This window comes from Sinohyriopsis cumingii, chromosome 7 (assembly GCF_028554795.1).
Source record: "Sinohyriopsis cumingii isolate HCF-2022 chromosome 7, ASM2855479v2, whole genome shotgun sequence".
In the NCBI taxonomy this organism is placed as follows: Eukaryota; Metazoa; Mollusca; class Bivalvia; order Unionida; family Unionidae; genus Sinohyriopsis; species Sinohyriopsis cumingii.
Window position 1 is genome coordinate 26,622,909 of NC_142967.1, and position 20,372 is coordinate 26,643,280.

Genomic DNA, 20,372 nt, shown 5'->3' on the forward strand with positions numbered 1-20,372 from the left:
ATCGAAGTTGATAGGAATCTCACCTATGATATGCTGTGTCAAAATTATGTTCTGATAGTTATCCTACAAGATAATAATCATCTTGTATTAAGTTTGACTATTTTGTTACTAATGTGTAAAAAGAACCTTCACATAACAATTTTCTCTCCAAAACTGCCAGACACCATATTAGACCAAATTTGGAAATTGCAGATTTGAAGGATGAGCACTTTTCAAATTCCTGTAAAAAATAACAGTTCAACATCTGGTGCAGCCAAGCTTGAAATACAGTTAAACAACATGTTGAATACCACCAATTTAAACTGAATAACTGGAAATATTATTGATGTATTTCAATATTGAAAAATATAATAATTTATTTCCCTTTAAAAATTCTGTAAAAATGAAAAAATATGAACTAACATGTTTTAAGAATCAAATCCAAAAAATAATCCAAGAATAATCCAAGAAGAAAATGTTAGTAGTCCTAATAATAAAATGTTCAAATGATTTAAAGTTTGAGTCCTGATGAAGAATCCAAGATGGAAGATGATGATGTATGCTGTAATCTGTAGTGTTGAAGTCTACAAGAAATATCACTCCGGTTTTGGAAATCTGAATAAAATTTTATAAAATCTGTCCTTGTTCAACAATTTCATATGAGCATACATATTTCCAGTGTAAGAACCCAACTACTGGTAATATCTCTCCAAAACAAAGGTTATATCATATTCTAAAACACAAAAAGGGGGTCTTGTGATCATGTTCCAGAACCTCATTGAAATTTTTTACTTGTTAAAGATCACATACACCCAGTGTGACCCTAATGAAAACCAATCAATTTACTCTAAGAAATAAAATTGTAAAAAATTGTTTACATCTTAAATCAGTAGTCCCATCATGACCTCAACATCAACCAATCATTAAAAGAAATATAGAACTTATTTACATGGTTGTTACTAATTTTGAATCAAGGACAGGATCTAGGTCAACACCTGGTGTTTACTAAAGCAAACAGTCAAGGTCAACTATTTTGTGGAAAAAGTATCATCTCTAGTAAATAAATTTACATTACAATAGCATGTAATGAAAAATAAAAATAATTTAACACTGACACAAGCATTTAAATTGAAATAAATATAAATTAGATATAATTAAATCAAATGTACATAATAGTTGAAAAACAAACTGACATTCAGGGGAAAATGTAGGAAATATGGTTTCCTGCTTTTTGATCAGGAGAGTGGCTTACATGGAAGAAAGTAATCTGTGTAGATTTAAATTAAGCATCTATAAAGCCCTTTATTAGTGTTGTATGTATTTAATTTGCATTATTTGTTTGCTTTTCTTAATGATTTTATATTATGGACATTTGTTTTTAGCACTTGACCTTGTCCAAATCAAGTTCACTGTGTACCTGATCAGGGACATTTGTTTTGAAAAGAATAATACATGACTATTATTTCTCTGAGTGTGGGTTAAATATTCAGATCAATTTCAATTAAGGTAAACATATTAATTTGGGCCTGGGTCTAGGACATCAGATTTTCATTTTGAACTTTCTAAGTTGTTGACAACTTTGAATGTTTTACAGAGGAAGCTGACCTACATCCTGACTCTATTATTGTGACTCAGTTTTTTATAGTTGTTTTCTTGAGAATTTACTCATCCTTGCCATAACATCTTGAATTTGACCAAGTTTGAAAGCATCCAGGCAACAGAATTTGACCAAGTTTGAAAGCATGCAGTCATCAGAATTTGACCAAGTTCAAAAGCATCCAGGCAACAGAATTTGACCAAGTTTGAATGCATCCAGGCAACAGAATTTGACCAAGTTTGAAAAGCATCCAGGCAACAGGCAAGTTTGAAAGCATCCAGGCAACAGAATTTGACCAAGTTTGAAAGCATCATGGGAACAGGCAAGTTTGAAAGCATCCAGGCAACAGGAAAGTTTGAAAGCATCTAGGCAACAGAATTTGACCAAGCTTGGGAGTATCCAGGCAACAGAATTTGACCAACTTTGAAAGCATCCAGGCAACAGAATTTGACCAAACTTTAAATCATCCAGGCAACAGAATTTGACCAAGTTTGAAAGCATCCAGGCAACCACATTGATAGGTATCTATATTATGCTGATCTGCCAGCAGATATGATTGTTATTAATGAAAATAGAAAACAATAAACTTGCCATAAACTGCTAAGCAGAATTTGACCAAATCTGAGAAAAAAGAATGAAATTATGGGATTTCAAACTTGTAGACCCAATGCCAATTTTCCATTTTGGATAATGTTGCTGTTCAAATACTGTAAACAATTCTAATTCTAACCAAAAGGAAATAACAGAATATCCTGGAATAAAGATAATTTGCTTTTGTAAAAATAATATCAATTGGCCAATAAATATTTCTGCTGTTAGTAAAACTATACATTTTGAATAACTAACTACTTCTAAAATGCTGCTTTAAAGAATTTGATAAATGTGACAAAGTATCTTAGCTAGGAGGCTTTTTACATTTATATGGATGATACTAAGCAACATTACTGCCATTTCTGAAACCACAAATTTTAATGTCAGCAATACCCAACCAGTTTACTTAGCTAGTACTACCTTTCTGGGAAGAAAAAAACCCCAGCCAAATGATGAAAAAGCTGTCTTCCCACTATGATAAGTCAGAATCTTCCAGAAGACTGGATTAGCCCAGTGGGAAAATGCCTTACATCATGGGGCACTAGGATTAGTCAGAATCTACCAGCAGAAAAATGCCCATCCATCTTGGGGCACTAAGATAAGTCAGAATCTTCCAGAACACTGGATCAGCCCATGCGGAAAAATGCCTTACATCATGGCAAATGTGAAGGTCCTCATCATATATTTTTAGTTGCTATAATAGTCACCATTGTTTATGTTAAAAAAGTTAGCCGCTGCTTCAAGGGTCAGTGAGCAAATTTGTTAATCTTCTTGTGTGCTTTATACCTGATTGATTTTTATTGCTGTTTAGTTTTTCTCTTGAGAGTTTATTTTGGACAATTGTTTCATACATGTGTTGTACATCTTGTCATTTTATCTTCCAATTCAAATGGTATTAGCATTGGAGATTGGTTATAATTTTGTCCAAAAATAATTCGTAAGCATCAAAGGGTAGATATTATATTTTAATTTCCCTATCTTTGCATTTTGCAGTCTACACCATACCATAATATGTATGTGGAAAACAGGTTGCACACCACTTGTTCTCTTTCTCAAAATCAAGTTAATTTCCATTGTAGTTTCAGATTGGCTTCCTTAAATGATTCCTTGCCATTAGCAATCATAGCCCACTCTGTGTGTGTGTGTGTGTGTGTGTGTGTGTGTGTGTCTTGGAACTTAGCCTTGCTTCCTTTTAAAAATTTAATCTTAGTGAAACACTAATGTAAGGTGCCTTTTCATTGAATAAATTTTATTAGCATAGACTTTGTCCACATTTTACCTGGTGTATATTAACATAGAAGTTTTTTTTCTTTATATCAAATCAGCATCTTTATTTCAGGAACAATCTCTAAGCAAGGCAGGTAAGTGTGTCTGCAAGAAATCCTCCTGAGACACACACGATCGTTTTGTAGCCTTGGGTTTGATGAGATATGGGATCTTGTGAAGAGCCAAAAGACCTACTAAGCATGGAAGAATGTATCCTTGTCTTCGTTTGAGTTTTCTCAGTTCACTTCCTCCAAGCCCCTCTGAGAATGGTTTACTACTCAGAGACTCATACAATTAGTGGACCCCCTTGCAAGGGAAGGTAGAAATGAGTGGAGAGTGAGTTGCATGCTCATGAGGGAAAAGCAGCACTGTCCTCATTTCATGAAGGCAGAGAGTGGGTAATGCCCTCCTTTGATGAAACAGGGCAACCTCTCTTTACCACTATGATAGAGAATGAGTCTCATCCTCCTCTTGGGGAGTAGTAGCATCTCATCATGTCCAAAAGTGCAGATTGCTAGTTGCACCCCCTTAATATGATGGGGAGCAGCATTCCCTACTGATCTACAGCTAATGGTAAGGGCTGATTGTAGGTCATGCCCCAACCCTATTATAGAGGAGCACCTATTCAGTCCCACAGAGCCGTTATTGGTGACACGATCTTTTCCCCTGAGAAAGTCTATCAGATCTTGAGATTGATCTTCCTAGACATCTGAGTCACTATTAAAGCCCTTGCCCAGGCATTGTATACAAGGCATCAGACATGAGTATTGGGAGTCCCTATAGTACAGAGATTGGGATCAGGACAAGTCCACCATCTCACAAGACTACCATTTCATCCCACAAAGGGTTGGCAATTGGTTTCATTCCCTATTATCCCTCTAAGTCACTATGAGATATGTTGCCTTCTTCCACAGGGAAGAGATTGACCATTTTGCTACCTGTGGCCATAAAGGTTTGGACCTGGGCTGAATATGTGTAAGGTTGAGCCTGAGGGCCCTAGACCTACAGTGTCCTATGAGGTTGAGTCTTAGAGGGAGGTAAATAGACCTGCTTCCCCTAAATGCTCTAGGTGGGTGGAGAATCGTCTAAATCACCAGCAGAGGCCACTGCTTTAAATGATCTATTAACTCAACTAGAGGAGTTACTAAGTCAAGTTTCTCTGCTGGACATGAATCCTCAAAGCAGTGAGACAATGGGTCATCAAGTCCTCCCTCCCTTCTCTAAGGATAAGGGTGGACAGCTGTAGGGACTAGTTCTCTCCTGTAGACTATACCTATTCCTTTCATTTCCCATTGGTGCCAGACTAAAACACTTTTTGAAGGCTTCATAAGGCACAATGATCAATGGTTGGGTCCTTTCTATCATAAGAAATGGTTGCCAGCTTTAGTTCTAGGATCTCCAATGTTTGGTCATGTTCCTTGTTTTCTTCTGCCAGTTAACTTTGGTCCAGTTAAGGAAGAGGTCCATTCTTTTCTCCAGTAGGGTGCAATAGAGTGTGTGTTATAACAATAATCACAGGTCTTCTGTTCGCTAATTTTTCTAGTTCCTCTGAAAGGGGGAAAATCTCGTCTAATTATGAACCATTCCTTCCTAACAGATTTATTCTGGAAGAACCATTCAAGATGGTTACTCCATCAATCTTTAGGGTGTTTATTACTTTGACATCTTTATTATTCTCCATGTGAGAAAACCCTGAAATTTTGCTTGGATGGGGAGGTCTTCAAATTCTGAGCTTTGCTATTTAGCCTGTTCTCCATGCTTGGAGCTTTTACCAGTGTCATCAGAGTAACTGCAGCCTTTTAAGATCATTAAGTATCACAGTTATCCAATATTTGGACTATTGGTTGATCCACATGATAGTCTAGAGTCCCCCTCATACTAGATAGACCTCTTTTCACTGTTCGTCCTTAGTGACCCATCTATGAAGTCTTCCAAGCTCAGAGGAATCAAAGCTCAGTACATCTCATGATTTTATCTATGTGGGGATACATTTTTTCACAGATAAAGGTTGAGTCCATGTCCCTCTGGACAGAACAGACAATATTATGTCCCTGATGGAGACAATGATAGCAAAGACTGCATTTTTCAGCTCATCTTTCTCTTTTTCTGTTGTGGACTTTTAATGCCACAAGGGATCTGATTGCAGTCTTCACTTGCATCCTTCCACTCCAGTTTCTACTTTTAGCAAGCTTCACTTGTATCCTTCCATGCCAGTTTCTACTTTTAGCAGGCTTTGCTTGCTTCCTTCCACTCCAGTTTCTACTTTTAGCAGGCTTCACTTGCTTCCTTCCACTAAGTTTCTACTTTTAACAGGCTTCACTTGCTTCCTTCCACTCCAGTTTCAACTTTTAGTTGGCTTCACTTGCTTCCTTCCACTCAAGTTTCTACTTTTAGCAGGCTTCACTTGCTTCCTTCCACTCCAGTTTCAACTTTTAGCAGGCTTCACTTGCTTCCTTCCACTCCAGTTTCAACTTTTAGCAGGCTTCACTTGCTTCCTTTCACTCAAGTTTCTACTTTTAGCAGGCTTCACTTGCTTCCTTCCACTCCAGTTTCAACTTTTAGCAGGCTTCACTTGCTTCCTTCCAATCAAGTTTCTACTTTTAGCAGGCTTCACTTGCTTCCTTCCACTACAGTTTCAACTTTTAGCAGCTTGGAAATGGCACAGAGACCCACTGAATGCTCCAATTTCATGAATGCACTCTTCAGAACTCTGCTCTTATCTGGTCACAGACACATCAGATTCAGGGCTGAGCGCTCATCTAGAGGGTCTGATTATTCAAGGTTTATGGTCTCAGGAAGAATCTACATCAACAATTTGAAATTGAGACCAGTGATCTTCGGCCTTCATTGGTGCATCCACTAAATGAGAGGTCACTGCTCTTTTGTCTTTAAAGACAACACATCTGTGGTAGCATACCACAAGAGACAAGGAGGCATATATGCACCTTTTGTCTGTGTGGAAGTTTGGAACTTTCTTCACAGCTTCAAAAGAAATATTCCTTCATGTGCATATCATCTTGTTGGACAGTCTGTCAAGGAAATGGAAGATAGTTTTATGGAATGGTCACTCCACCAATCTGCAGCAGACTCCCTATTCCAACCTTTGGGAACTCCCTTGGTGGGCTTTGTTTCCACCAAGCTGAACAGCAAGCTCTATCAACAAAGCAGCAAATTGATTTACATCAATCTTATCAAATATAATGGACAGCTGCATCTCTCCAAAGCCTTTGACCTTTTGACCTTGATATATCTTGGTACGATAACATCCTACAAAATAAAATCTTGATAAAGAGATTGAGAATCAGAGCAATAACAATGCCAACAGGGATAAATATATAAAAAAATTTAAAACAAGATAAAACAATTTTAAAAAATTGCAAAGGTATTTTTTCAAGATATACACAAATTTGGACACATTCAGAATCAGTTCATAAGATTTTTAAGCTCACCTGAACTTACTTAAACAAAAATAATCTGTAATATACCACAACTACTATTCATGCAATGGCAAGTGAAATGCTCTGACTTGAAAAAGAATGAGTGTTTAAGTTCATTTTTCACATGTTTTTTAAAATAAAAAACACATGATATCCATGTGCTCTTCCAGAATGATCACTTAACACAATTAAGAGAGACAAGCATTTTTTTAGTAAATGAACAGGAAATTCTAGACATTATAAAAACAATTCCTCAATACAATAATGCTTTTAGCTCTGATAAGTCACAATGTACCAGAAGATGCTGTACCAGTAATTATCACACTTTATGCATTTTATTCAATAGATGTCTTATGAGAACATTCTGCCATTCTCTGGAGAAAAAACAAAACAAACAGGAGTAGTGTATTACCAAAAGAAAAGAAAAGATAGCAGAAATAATCACACAATTTCAGAGCCATTTTTGTACATAGCTGTATATACAGAATCATGTAGATGATTTCTTTTCAAGAAAGACAAAAATTTAGTATTTTGTGAAATGTGATATAAAGGTCTTATCCATAAACATAAGAGCTATGTAATAGAATCAGATCTGATTAATTAGTTCACAGTTATCTTTCCAATAAACTGTTTTTGTGAAACTGCAGAATCAACAAGCCAGTCTAGTTTAGCTGGAGTGCTGCAGGGTTCAGTTCTATGATCCTAATTGTTTCTTGCAAATCTCACTGATATTGCTGATAATATATTTAGTCTCACCAGACTTTTTAATGTTTACAGTTTCTCTCTTAAGATACTAGATTTACACACAATATTCAGTACATACTCTATGCTGATGTAGAAACTTGGAATACTGGTCAAATAAAGAGTTAGTGAGCTTTAAGCCAGCAAAAGCAGTCATATTTTTTGCATATTGAATAACCCAGTTTTTCCCATGTTTAGATTTAAAACAAATCACATACTTTTGTTGACAATCATAAACATTTGGGCCTTTCACTGAGTAATGCATACATCTGAAGTCTATTTATGCAAATGCAAGCTAAGTAAAAAATCCTTAGATATAGTGTTTTGTAATATATAAGGTCTATATTAGAATATACAAATGCAATATTGGATGTTCAAATGAAGAATTGAAAAGATTAGAGAGACTACAGTTAAAAGCTGCAAGGACAGTCATAGGTCTGGCCAGAAGTGCTCATACATGTTACATTTATGAGGAATGTGGCTGGTTTCCTCTCTCAGAAGTAAGACAGTTCCACAAAGAATTATTTATAATGATTCATCAAGTTATATAAATGAATTGCTTCCTTCTTTTGGTGGGAGAATGTCAAAATAAAATATACTTAATTGACCAAAAAAATTCTAAACTGAATGTCTGAGTTGAATTAACAAAATATATTTTCTTTCTTTTTCTATTCTAATTTTGGAAACCCTGAAAATCTCAAGTCAGAAAGTGATTTATTAAAACTTTAAATGTATATTACTCCACTATAGAATAGCATACCTTCTTTTATCATTCTGTTGATTGCAAATACTCTGTTAATCATTCTAGATCAGAACCCAAAGTAACAGTCATAAATATAATCAGTATAACATGCACTTGATATAGTCACTAATATCCAACTGTAGTGGAGAAGCAGAAAGTGCATATCATTGTATTTTCATTTCTACTGGATACTCATTTCAAAGACAAAATCCAATACTTAGTCTTAGAAAAATGTTTTTTTTCCTATCTCTGCACCAGGTTGCTCTTGCTGAAAGAAGAAACATGTCTGTCCCATAATGTTTCAGTAATTGCTCAAGAGAAAAATTGGACAAATTGCACAGATATTATCATATTCTACAGGTATTCAAATTAATACAATTGATGTCAGTTCATCATCAGCATGGCATAAAGGCATTCAAATTAATGCAATTGATGTCAGGTCATCATCAGCATGGCATAAAGGCATTCATATTAATACAATTGATGCCATTCCATCATCAGATATGGCTTAAAGGCATTCAAATTAATGCAGCTGATGTCAGTTCATCATCACTATGGCCTAAAGACATTCAAATTAATACAATTGATGTCAGTTCATCATCAGATATGGTGTAAAAGCATTCAAATTAATACAAATGATGTCAATTCATCATCAGTATGGCCTAAAGACATTCAAATTAATACAGTTGATGTCAGTTCATCATCAGGATGGCATAAAGGCATTCAAATTAATACAGTTGATGCCATTCCATCATCAGATATGGAATAAAGGCATTCAAATTAATGCAACTGATGTCAGTTCATCATCACTATGGCCTAAAGACATTCAAATTAATACAATTAATGCCATTCTATTGTCAGATGTGGCATAAAGGCATTCAAATTAATGCAACTGATGTCAGTTCATCATCAGTATGGCCTAAAGACATTCAAATTAATACAATTGATATCAGTTCATCATCAGGATGGCATAAAGACATTCAAATTAATACAGTTGATGGCAGGTCATCATCAGCATGGCATAAAGGCATTCAAATTAATGCAACTAATGTCAGTTCATTATCAGTATGGCCTAAAGACATTCAAATCAATACAGTTGATGCCACTCCATCATCAGTATGGCCTAAAGGCATTCAAATTAATACAATTGATGCCATTCCATCATCAGTATGGCTTAAAGACATTCAAATTAATACAATTGATGCCAATCCATCATCAGATGTGGCATAAAGGCATTCAAATTAATACAATTGATGTCATGTCATCATCAGCATGGCATAAAGACATTCAAATTAATACAACTGATGTCAGTTCATCATCAGCATGGCCTAAAGGCATTCAAATTAATACAATTGATGCCAATCCATCATCAGATGTGGCATAAAGGCATTCAAATTAATACAGTTGATGTCAAGTCATCATCAGCATGGCATAAAGGCATTCAAATTGATGTCATTCCATCATCAGATGTGGCATAAAGGCATTCAAATTAATACAAATTATGCTACCCATCATCAGTATGGCCTAAAGGCATTCAAATTAATACAATTGATGTCAGTTCATCATCAGCATGGCATAAAGGCATTAAAATTAATGCAACTGATGTCAGTTCATCATCACTATGGCCTAAAGACATTCAAATTAATACAATTGATGCCCATCCATCATCAGATGTGGCATAAAGGCATTCAGATTAATACAATTGATGTCAGGTCATCATCAGCATGGCATAAAGGCATTCAAATTAATGCAACCGATGTCATTCAGTATGGCCTAAAGACATTCATATTAATACAGTTGATGCCATTCTATCATCAGTATGGCCTAAAGGCATTCAAATTAATACAATTGATGCCATTCCATCATCAGTATGGCCTAAAGGCATAAAATTAATACAATTGATGTCAGTTCATCATCAGATATGGCATAAAGGCATTCAGATTAATACAATTGATGTCAGTCCATCATCACATATGGCCTAAAGACATTCAAATTAATACAAATGATGCCAGTTCATCATCAGTATGGCCTAAATGCATTCAAATTAATACAAATGATGCCACTCCATCATCAGTATGGTATAAAGGCATTCAGATTAATACAATTGATGCCATTCCATCATCAGTATGGCTTAAAGACATTCAAATTAATACAGTTGATGCCAATCAATCATCAGATGTGGCATAAAGGCATCCAAATTAATACAACTGATGTCAGTTCATCATCAGTATGGCTGAAAGACATTCAAATTAATACAATTGATGCCAATCCATCATCAGATGTGGCATAAAGGCATTCAAATTAATGCAATTGATGTCAGTTCATCATCAGTATGTTCCTAAAGATATTCAAATTAATACAACTGATGTCAGTTCATCATCAGTATGGCCTAAAGGCATTCAAATTAATGCAAATGATCCCAGTCAATCATCAGTATGGCCTAAATGCATTCAAATTAATACAAATGATGTCAGTCCATCATCACATATGGCCTAAAGACATTCACATTAATACAAATGATGCCAGTTCATCATCAGTATGGCCTAAATGCATTCAAATTAATACAAATGATGTCAGTTCATCATCAGCATGGCCTAAAGGCATTCAAATTAATACAGTTGATGTCAGTTCATCATCAGTATGGCCTAAAGGCATTCAAATTAATACAATTGATGCCATTCCATCATCAGTATGGCCTAAAGGCATTCAAATTAATACAATTGATGTCAGTTCATCATCAGTATGGCCTAAAGACATTCAAATTAATGCAATTGATGTCAGGTCATCATTAGATAGAGTATAATAGAATTCAAATTAATATGACTGATACCAGTTCATAATCACATATGGCCTAAAGGCATTCAAATTAATACAAATGATGCCAGTCCATCATCAGTATGGCATAAAGGCATTCAGATCAATATGGTTAATGCCAGTACCTCATCAAATATGTTATAAACACATTCAAATTAATACAATTGATGCCATTATATCCGATATTGCATAAAGGCATTCAAATTGTTACAATTAATGCCATTCCATCATCAGATATGGCACAAAGACATTAAAATTATTACAATTGTTGCCATTATATCTGATATTGCATAAAGGCATTCAAATTGTTACAATTAATGCCATTCCATCATCAGATATGGCATGAAGACATTCAAATTATTACAACTGTTGCCAGTCCATCATCAGATTTGGCATAAAGTCATTCAGATGAATACAATTAATGCCAGTCAGTCATCAGATATGGCATAAAAGCATTCAAATTAATACAAATGATACCAGTCCATCATCAGATATGGCATAAAGGCATTCAAATTATTACAATTGATGCCAGTACATCATCAGTTAAGGCATAAAGTCATTAATAAGATGATGCCAGTTCATCATCAGATATGGTTATAGCACACAATATTTTGCAAAACCCATTTAGCAGAGTAAAAGTAAATATGTCATTTAGATCTCCTCACTGGGGACATTTGTGTACCATACATATTTATTACCAATTGCAGCACATGTAAATGTAAAGAAAGCAACAAAATATTTATCACATACAAGCTAGATTATCTTACAGCTGCTTCCAAATAGCATTCAATACACAATCCTGACCATTGAGATAATTTTCCAGAAGAAATATTAAGAAAAAATGATAATTATATACCAAGCTATACACAATAATGATGGTAATGTCTGAATGATATAATGAAATGTCTAGGTAAAGCAAAACAAATAGTCTCTTTGCATAATATTTATTCATGAGAAAATATTGTATACGTTGGTTTACCAGGATCCATTTTTGGGCCTTTCTTGTTTCAAATGCATCCAAATGATTTTGCTGATGGCATGAGTTCTTGCATATATCTCTTTGAAGATGATTGATCTCTGTATTAATAATTGTTTATTGTGCAGAAATAATAATGATCTAATAAAACTTGGCCCAGACAATGTATCTTTAAGTTTCATCCAGAAAATAGTGGCTTTTTTTACAAACAAGAAACTAGTGAATGTGCCTTGTTTTTGAAAATACTGATCACAAGTATGTAGATTATCATCATTGTCTACTGTCTTGAATTTGTCATATTGATAACATTTTAGGAACAGCATCACCTTGAATTTCCAATCATAGGAAACTTATATGCAAACTTAGCAGACAAATTTCATCTAAGCCTGTGTAGTCTACGATAGATGTTTATTTTTAAATTTAGAAAAACTTAAAAAACTGCTGCTAGAAGTGGCAAAAATAGATACAAGACATCCAAAATACGTCAGTAGGCAATGTCGTCTTTATTTTTAAACAGGCTGGGATAGTCTGCAATCTAGATGAATGATACAAAAATAATAACCCTTTATACAATCAAAATGGGGAAAATCTAAACTAGCTTATTGAACTGCTCCATCTTTGTGTGTCCAAACATACAAATAATAATTCACCATTCAATTTATGTAGTAAATTAAGGCTAAAGCCTATTATAAACCAGCTTTTATACCCTCAATTGTGGCCACGTGGAACATTCTAGAATAGGATACTAAATGTAGAATGTCATACAGTGCTTTGAAAAATTGGGTTTTGTCCAAATATCAAAGTAAAAAGTCTAGTTTTAGTCATTAAGTCCTGACTGTTCTCCAAGTCATGAATGGTATCCATACTTGATTGTGTCATGATAATTGTAAATATTAAGTCTGGTTAGTAAATGGTCCCATACACCTAAGCCACTACATTCCTACCTCTTTACCTCGACATTCAACCTCAAGCATCACCTGAATCTGCCTCTCAGAATGATTTAAACCCATTCTCAGCCAGGCCATGAGCTAATGAGACTCAAATGAGACCCGAAATTTAATGGGATGGGACACAAAGTCTAACTTTTGCAGTCAGGAATCAAACTTAGTTCATCTAACTGTTAGGTGCACATGCCATTGGATTATAAAGTCGAGACTATTTTGGCTTGTTAATAAGTAGATTGATGCACAAATTTATACCAAACATGTTTACACAAAATAAAACCTGTATAGATAAAACCTCTATATAAGCCCCCTGTTTACTTTGATATGTACAGTGCTAGGTTAAAAAAAAATATACAAGCCTCGTTTACTTTGATATATATATATATATATATATATATATATATATATATATATATATATATATATATAGTGCTAAAGATAAAAACTCTATACAATCCTCCATATGAGTCCCTTGTTTACTTTGATATATTTATATAGCCCTAGGGATAAAACCTCTATACAATCCTCCTGTTTACTTTGATATGTACAGTGCTAGGCATAAAACCTCTATATGAGACCCCTATTTACTTATATATATATATATATATATATATATATATATATATATATATATATATATATATATATATATACACACACACATATAATGTTAGAGATAAAACCTCTGTACGAGTCCCCTGTTTACTTTGATATATATAGTGCCAGGGATAAAACCTCTAATCGAGTCCAATGTTTACTTTGATATATACAGTGCAGGGATAAAACCTCTATTCAAGCTTCCTGTCTACTTATATAATTATATATATATTCCTAGAAATAAAACCTATGCTTGAGTCCCCTGTTTACTTGGATATAACAGTGCTACAGAATACAGTATATTTAAGAACACGAATTGTATCAATGTGTTTTCACAGTCTCTCTTTACACTAACTGATAACAAAAGTTTGATGGAAATGTATTAGCAGACCTGTCAGTAAGTAAATGGACCAAGATCCATGCAAGATTTTTTTTATCACAAATAACCTTAGTCTCAACAAATGGTGTCATAGAAATTGCACTTTGTCCAGCTCAAAGCCTGATTAACCAAGGGATCAAGAAATGTCCTTAAGACACTATAAGATTGATTGGATTTTGCCAAGAAACTGTATCACATGGAGATTTAAGATTGCCTGTGGAAAAGGGATTTTAGAAGTGTGATGGAGAATTATTTTAGCTGTAGTTGCCATGGATGTTTTAGATTAAGCTTGAATAATTGTATTGGAGTATATTAAACCATCACTGTATGCTTGAAGGACAATCAACATTTGTACCTTCCATCCTCCTTATCTTGAGTAGAGATATATTAGTATCATATATGCAATCATAAGTACAAACAACATAGACTCAGATATGCCAGCACGTAATATGCTGGCAGAGCAGAGTCTATGTCATGTGTTTTACTAATTACTTCTTACAGACTACATAGATTCAGATCTGCTGATGCATTGTATGATGGAAGATCAGAGTCTATGCATTTTGTAGTTGGACTAAACTTATAAGTGAGTATGTATATATTACAATGGTTCTTCAAAAGATTTTTGATGGATATTGACATTTTTGAAACTGAAGTCACATCTGTTTGTGAGGTAGCAATTTTAATGGAATGTGGTTGATAGGAAACACCTGTTTACATATCTAACATTCAGACAGCAGCATGTGTATATTACCTAATTCACACAGAAAACTCTTTGATATTAGCATGTGTATAATTCACACAGAAAACACTCAGATATTAGCATGTGTATAATTGACACAGAAAACACTCAGATATTAGCATGTGTATATTACCCAATTCACACAGAAAACACTTGGATATTAGCATGTGTATAATTCACACAGAAAACACTCAGATATTAGCATGTGTATATTACCCAATTCACACAGAAAACACTTGGATATTAGCATGTGTATAATTCACATAGAAAACACTCAAATATTAGCATGTATATAATTCACACAGAAAACATAGATATTAGCATGTGTATATTACCCAATTAACATAGAAAACACTCAGATATTAGCGTGTGTGCATTACCAGTTCAGATAGAACAAATTGACAGATGCATGTCTGTGCTGCTTACTCTTTAGCAACAGTATACTGTAATACGTTAGTTGACAAACCAACGAAATTTGATAGGCATGCATCACTGATTATGTAAAATAGCTGGAAATTGTTAGATGTTATTTTATTTATTATATACTTATTTATTTTATAACTTTTAGACTTGTTGATCCTTTTTTATGAAATAATAATAATAATAATAATAATAATAATAATAATAATAATAATGAGGACTTTGTATAGCACCTAATCTTTAGAAGCTCTAAGTGCTTTACAACATTAGACAACACCTAAATCATAAAAAACATATATAATGATATGATTACAAAAAACAAACACCATGAAATTAGAAAACATAAAAAACATGCTGAAAATATTTAAGGTAGGAAACATTATTAGGTCTTTAAGTTTGTTCTTGCTGTCGAAATAAGTGAGTTTTAAGAGCACTCGTGAATTACTGTTTCTTTGTGTCTAAGTTCAGTGGGCAATTCATTCCACATTGCTGGGCTCTGGTATGCAAAAGAACGTTGTCCATATGACTTTGTTTTCATAGTGGGAATAATGAGTATACGATTGTCAGAAGAGGAGCGTAAGTATCTTGCTGGTGTATACACATGGGTGAGGTTGGATAGGTATGTTGGACTAGAGTCTGACGATGAAATGTAGCACAGAGAACAAATTTTGTGTTTGATTCTGGATAAAAAATGGATAGCCAGTGTAGGGTACAGAGCAGTGGAGAGGTGTACTCTGGTCATGGTACTCTAAGTATGATCTGAGCAGCTGTGTTTTGAACTTTTTGAAGTTTCTGGAGTAGATATTGAGATGAACAAGACAGAATTGAGTTACAATAGCCCAGTCTTGAAAATACTAATGAACACACAAGTGTTTTAGTGGCATCAACTGAAAGATATTTGCAAATGGAGCTGATGCGTCTCAGCTCAAGATATGCAGCCTTGCATATGTTCATGACATGTTGGTGCAATGTGAGAGTACTGTCCAGAGTAACACATAGGTTTCGTACTGACTGTGAGAATTTGATGGTGTTGCTGATATTTATTGTTTGAGGTAAAGGATGTGAATGGGAAAGTCTTTGTGTTGTGATCAGAATGGCCTTAGTTTTATCATCATTCATCAGTAGCTTGTTACATGTCATCCATGATTTCACATCAGAAATGCATGTCTCTACACCTTGGATGGTAGCATCAACTTCAATTGGGTGGCTAGATTTGTATATTTGGGTGTCATCAGCGTACAGTTGGTGAGACATTGGATGATGATCTATGACACTTGAGAGTGGCTGAGTGTATAGAATGAAGAGAACAGGTCCAAGAACAGACCCCTGTAGAGCATCACAACATAGATTAACTGGGCTGGAGTGTGTTCCATTTGCAGACACAATTTGTGTCCTGTTGACCAAGTAGGACTTGAACCAGAGTAAGGCTGTATCATAAATGTCAAATACATGCTGTAGATAGTGAAGTAATATATCATGGTCTATTTGTCAAATATTGCAGACAAATCAAGGAGAGTGAGGACTGTAATCTTTCTGCTATCCAAAGCAGAGAGAATGTCATTAACTACTTTTAGAAGAGTAGTTTCAGTACTGTGGCAAAGGCAATATGCAGATTGTACATTGCTAAAAAGACTGTTTGAATTCAGCTGAGATACAAGCTGGGATAGAACAACCTTTTATAAGATTTTTTATATGAATGGGAGATTAGAAACTGGGTGGCAGTTCTTTAAATTGATATGGTCTAGTGTTGGTTTCTTCAGCAGAGGTTTTACAATGGTAGATTTTAAAAATGATGGAAATTCCCCGGATGAGAGAGAGGTATTAGTAACATCAGTTAGTGAAGGCAATACTGGACCTAAGCACTCAAGCAGCAGTGATGTTGGAATTGGATCAACTTCACATGACCAAGTGATGTTGACATTGATCATGTGGAGAACTTTCAATCTGATGAAATTTAAGTTGTACTTACATAAGCATACATAAATAATCAGATCAAATGTATGTGCCTTTTAAATTATTTATATTAATTTTTGACATATACGTTTTATATCCCTCACCATAAGCAGAGCATAACATTTGCTTTTTATGTTCTTGTGATGTCCTTCTTCCATCCATCTTATACCAGTTTGTTTTCTGCACTATCACGTGACATTTCCACTACAGTTACCAGACTTTACAGATAGCTTGCACATATGATAACACAGAATCCATTTGATTTTATTACCTAAAATTTAAAGTTCAAGGTCACTATGCTTGAAAGGAAGAGTGAGTGTTGTTTGCGAAACTATGTGGATGGCTTGCACTTGGAGTAAGAAATGATTTGGGGTCAGAAAGGCAAAGATCAAGGTGACTGTAACTGAGAGAAGGAAGATGTTTTTCTTTTGACATGATAATTCTAGTTCTTTTTCATCTGCATTCATAAATTTATGGATTGCTTGCACTTAATGTTAGGAAGAGTGCCATCAATTTTGGAGTCAATAGGTGAAACATCAGGGTTACTGTGACTGTAAGAAGAAACATTTTTCCCCACAGTGACATGAATTCTCCATCAATCATGGTTACCAACCTTTGTTGATGTCTTGCACTTTAAACAATGAAGAACCCAATCAAACTTTGGAGTCAAAAGGACAAATGTCAAGGGCAGTGTGACTGAAAGAAAAATATGGCATATGCACAACTGAGCATTAGTTCCACATCACAGACCTGTACCACACCTTGTAAATAAGGAAGAGGCCTGTTGATTTGGGTTGTAAAGGTCAAGGTCACTGTGGCTGAGACAGAATAGAGTGGTTTCTGGAGACTAATTTGAGTTATCTGCACAGAGAACCATTAAACAGAGGGTGAGTGATTAATGTGCTGTTCATGGTACTCTTATTATGACAGCAGTTGGAGCATACTTGTTTTAAAATGCAAGCCTTAAAGCTATCACTCACTTTCCCCTGTGCAAAAGTAATACATTTCCTCTGTATGAAGGATGAATGTAATACATTTCCCCTGTATGAAGGATGAAAGTAATTCATTTCCCCTGTATGAAAAATGCATGTAATACATTTCCTCTGTATGAGGGATGAAAGTAATACATTTCCCCTGTATAAAGAATGCAAGTAATACATTTCCTCTGTATGAAGGATGCAAGTAATACATTTTCCTTGTATGAAGGATGAAAGTAATTCATTTCCCCTGTTTGAAGAATGCAAGTAATACATTTCCTCTGTATGAAGGATGAAAGTAGTATATTTCCTCTATATGAAGAATGCAAGTAATACATTTCCTCTGTATCAAGGATGAAAGTAACATATTTTCCCTGTATGAAGAATGAAAGTACCGGTAATACATTTCCCCAGTATGAAGGATGAAAGTAATACATTTTCTCTGTATCATGGGTGAAAATGATACATTTCCCCATAACAAAAGGATGAAAGTAATACATTTCCCCATTATGAAGGATGAAATTAATACATTTCTCCTGTATGAAGAATGAAAGTAATGTATTTTTATTTAAATATTTCAGGTATGCATTGTGCAGAAGCGAGACACAAAGAAGATGTATGCAATGAAGTATATGAACAAATCTGTGTGTCTAAAAATGGATGCAGTGCGGAATGTGTTTAAAGAGGTTGAAATTCTGACAATGTTGGACCACCCATTTCTTGTGAACCTGTGGTTCACATTTCAGGATGAGGAAGACATGTTCATGGTAGTTGACCTACTACTTGGTGGAGATTTGCGATATCACATACAGCAGGAACTATTGTTCAACCAAGACCAGGTTCGATTCTACATTTGTGAAATTGCACTTGCCTTGGACTACCTCAGAAGTAAAAGGATCATTCACAGGTATATAAAGGCTAATGTACTGCACTCATTTGCATATAAAACCTAGTCAACTATTTTGTGGATCAGATATTTACATATAACTGAACTTGTTCATTTTACATGGAAAGAGCATGTATATATTGCTGTACTGTGACATCCCTATTTTTTCTTTGGTGAGGTGTGAAGATGCAGGGGGTGGGGATGTAGGCTATAAAATTTCATACATTTTTGTGTTTGCTGCAAAACGACAAAAATTAAATACCCAACAGCAATAATCTTCTGTGGAAACAATTGTATGCCCTCAATAAGTAGATTTTTGCATGGGTGAAAATGTCATTTTTTCTTCATATAAGAAAATGAATAGCCATATAAATAAATGAATTGATAGTGCTAATAATTATTTATAGATTTCTTTATTCATTGATTTCAGTTATTAATCAGGTTCAATATTCGTGGGCACACACATGCAAAAAATGCACTCTGCTTTAATTTTATGCAAAATGTCCCTTCTTTTGGCCAGGACAAAATGCACCTTCTTTGGGCCAGGACAAAATGCACCCAGATAAAGTCTGGACAACAAAACACTGGACATTTTGACAATAATAACACTGATATAACTTAAAACTAAATTTGTTAAGAAATAACACCTTGGTGGCAGATGTAACCCTACATAATATAATCTGGGCCTTATATAATCTGATATTAAAGATTATATATTGCTACCCTGGGCCTTATATAATCTGATATTAAAGATTATATATTGCTACCCTGGGCCTTATATAATCTGATATTAAAGATTATATATTGCTACCCTGGGCCTCATATAATCTGATATGAAAGATTATATATTGCCACCCTAGGCCTCATATAGTCTGATATTTAAGATTATACATTGCTACCCTGGGCCTTATATAATCTGATATTTAAAGATTATATATTGCTACTCTCTGCCTTATATAATCTGATATTTCTACAAGCTACCCTGGGCCTCATCTAATCTGATATTTCTACAAGCATCACAATCTATGATGAAAAAAACTGAAGAGATCAGCAAAACACATTCTGTACTTTAAAGACTGAAGATTTCCACATTTTATTTATTGTCTTATTTGCTTGTCCAGTGTAGTCAGACTGGTTTAAAGCTCTTGATGGATTAACCAGTTGATTTGCTTGAAATATAGACTCTGACTGGGTTCTGATTGTGTAATTTTGGTTTAATATTGCTCCTGTCTAGAAAAAGTCTCTAGTATAATGATTCTTACCAAAGGCATGATCACTATCTCTATTAGTTGTTATCTAGGCGAAGGCCAGCAAGCAGGAAACTCAAATCATTA

At 34.6% G+C, this 20,372-nt stretch overlaps 1 protein-coding gene across 2 annotated transcripts in view; it reads left to right on the top strand.

The window, feature by feature from the left end:
* Window positions 1-20,372, top strand: part of LOC149794929 (serine/threonine-protein kinase 32B-like) — a 247,876-nt gene that overhangs the window by 165,535 nt on the left and 61,969 nt on the right. For both annotated transcript variants that reach the window (XM_089964571.1, XM_089964570.1), the window contains exon 4: window positions 18,734-19,059. In XM_089964571.1, coding sequence (XP_089820697.1) covers window positions 18,734-19,059 — 326 coding nt within the window. The remainder of the gene's footprint in view (window positions 1-18,733; window positions 19,060-20,372) is intronic.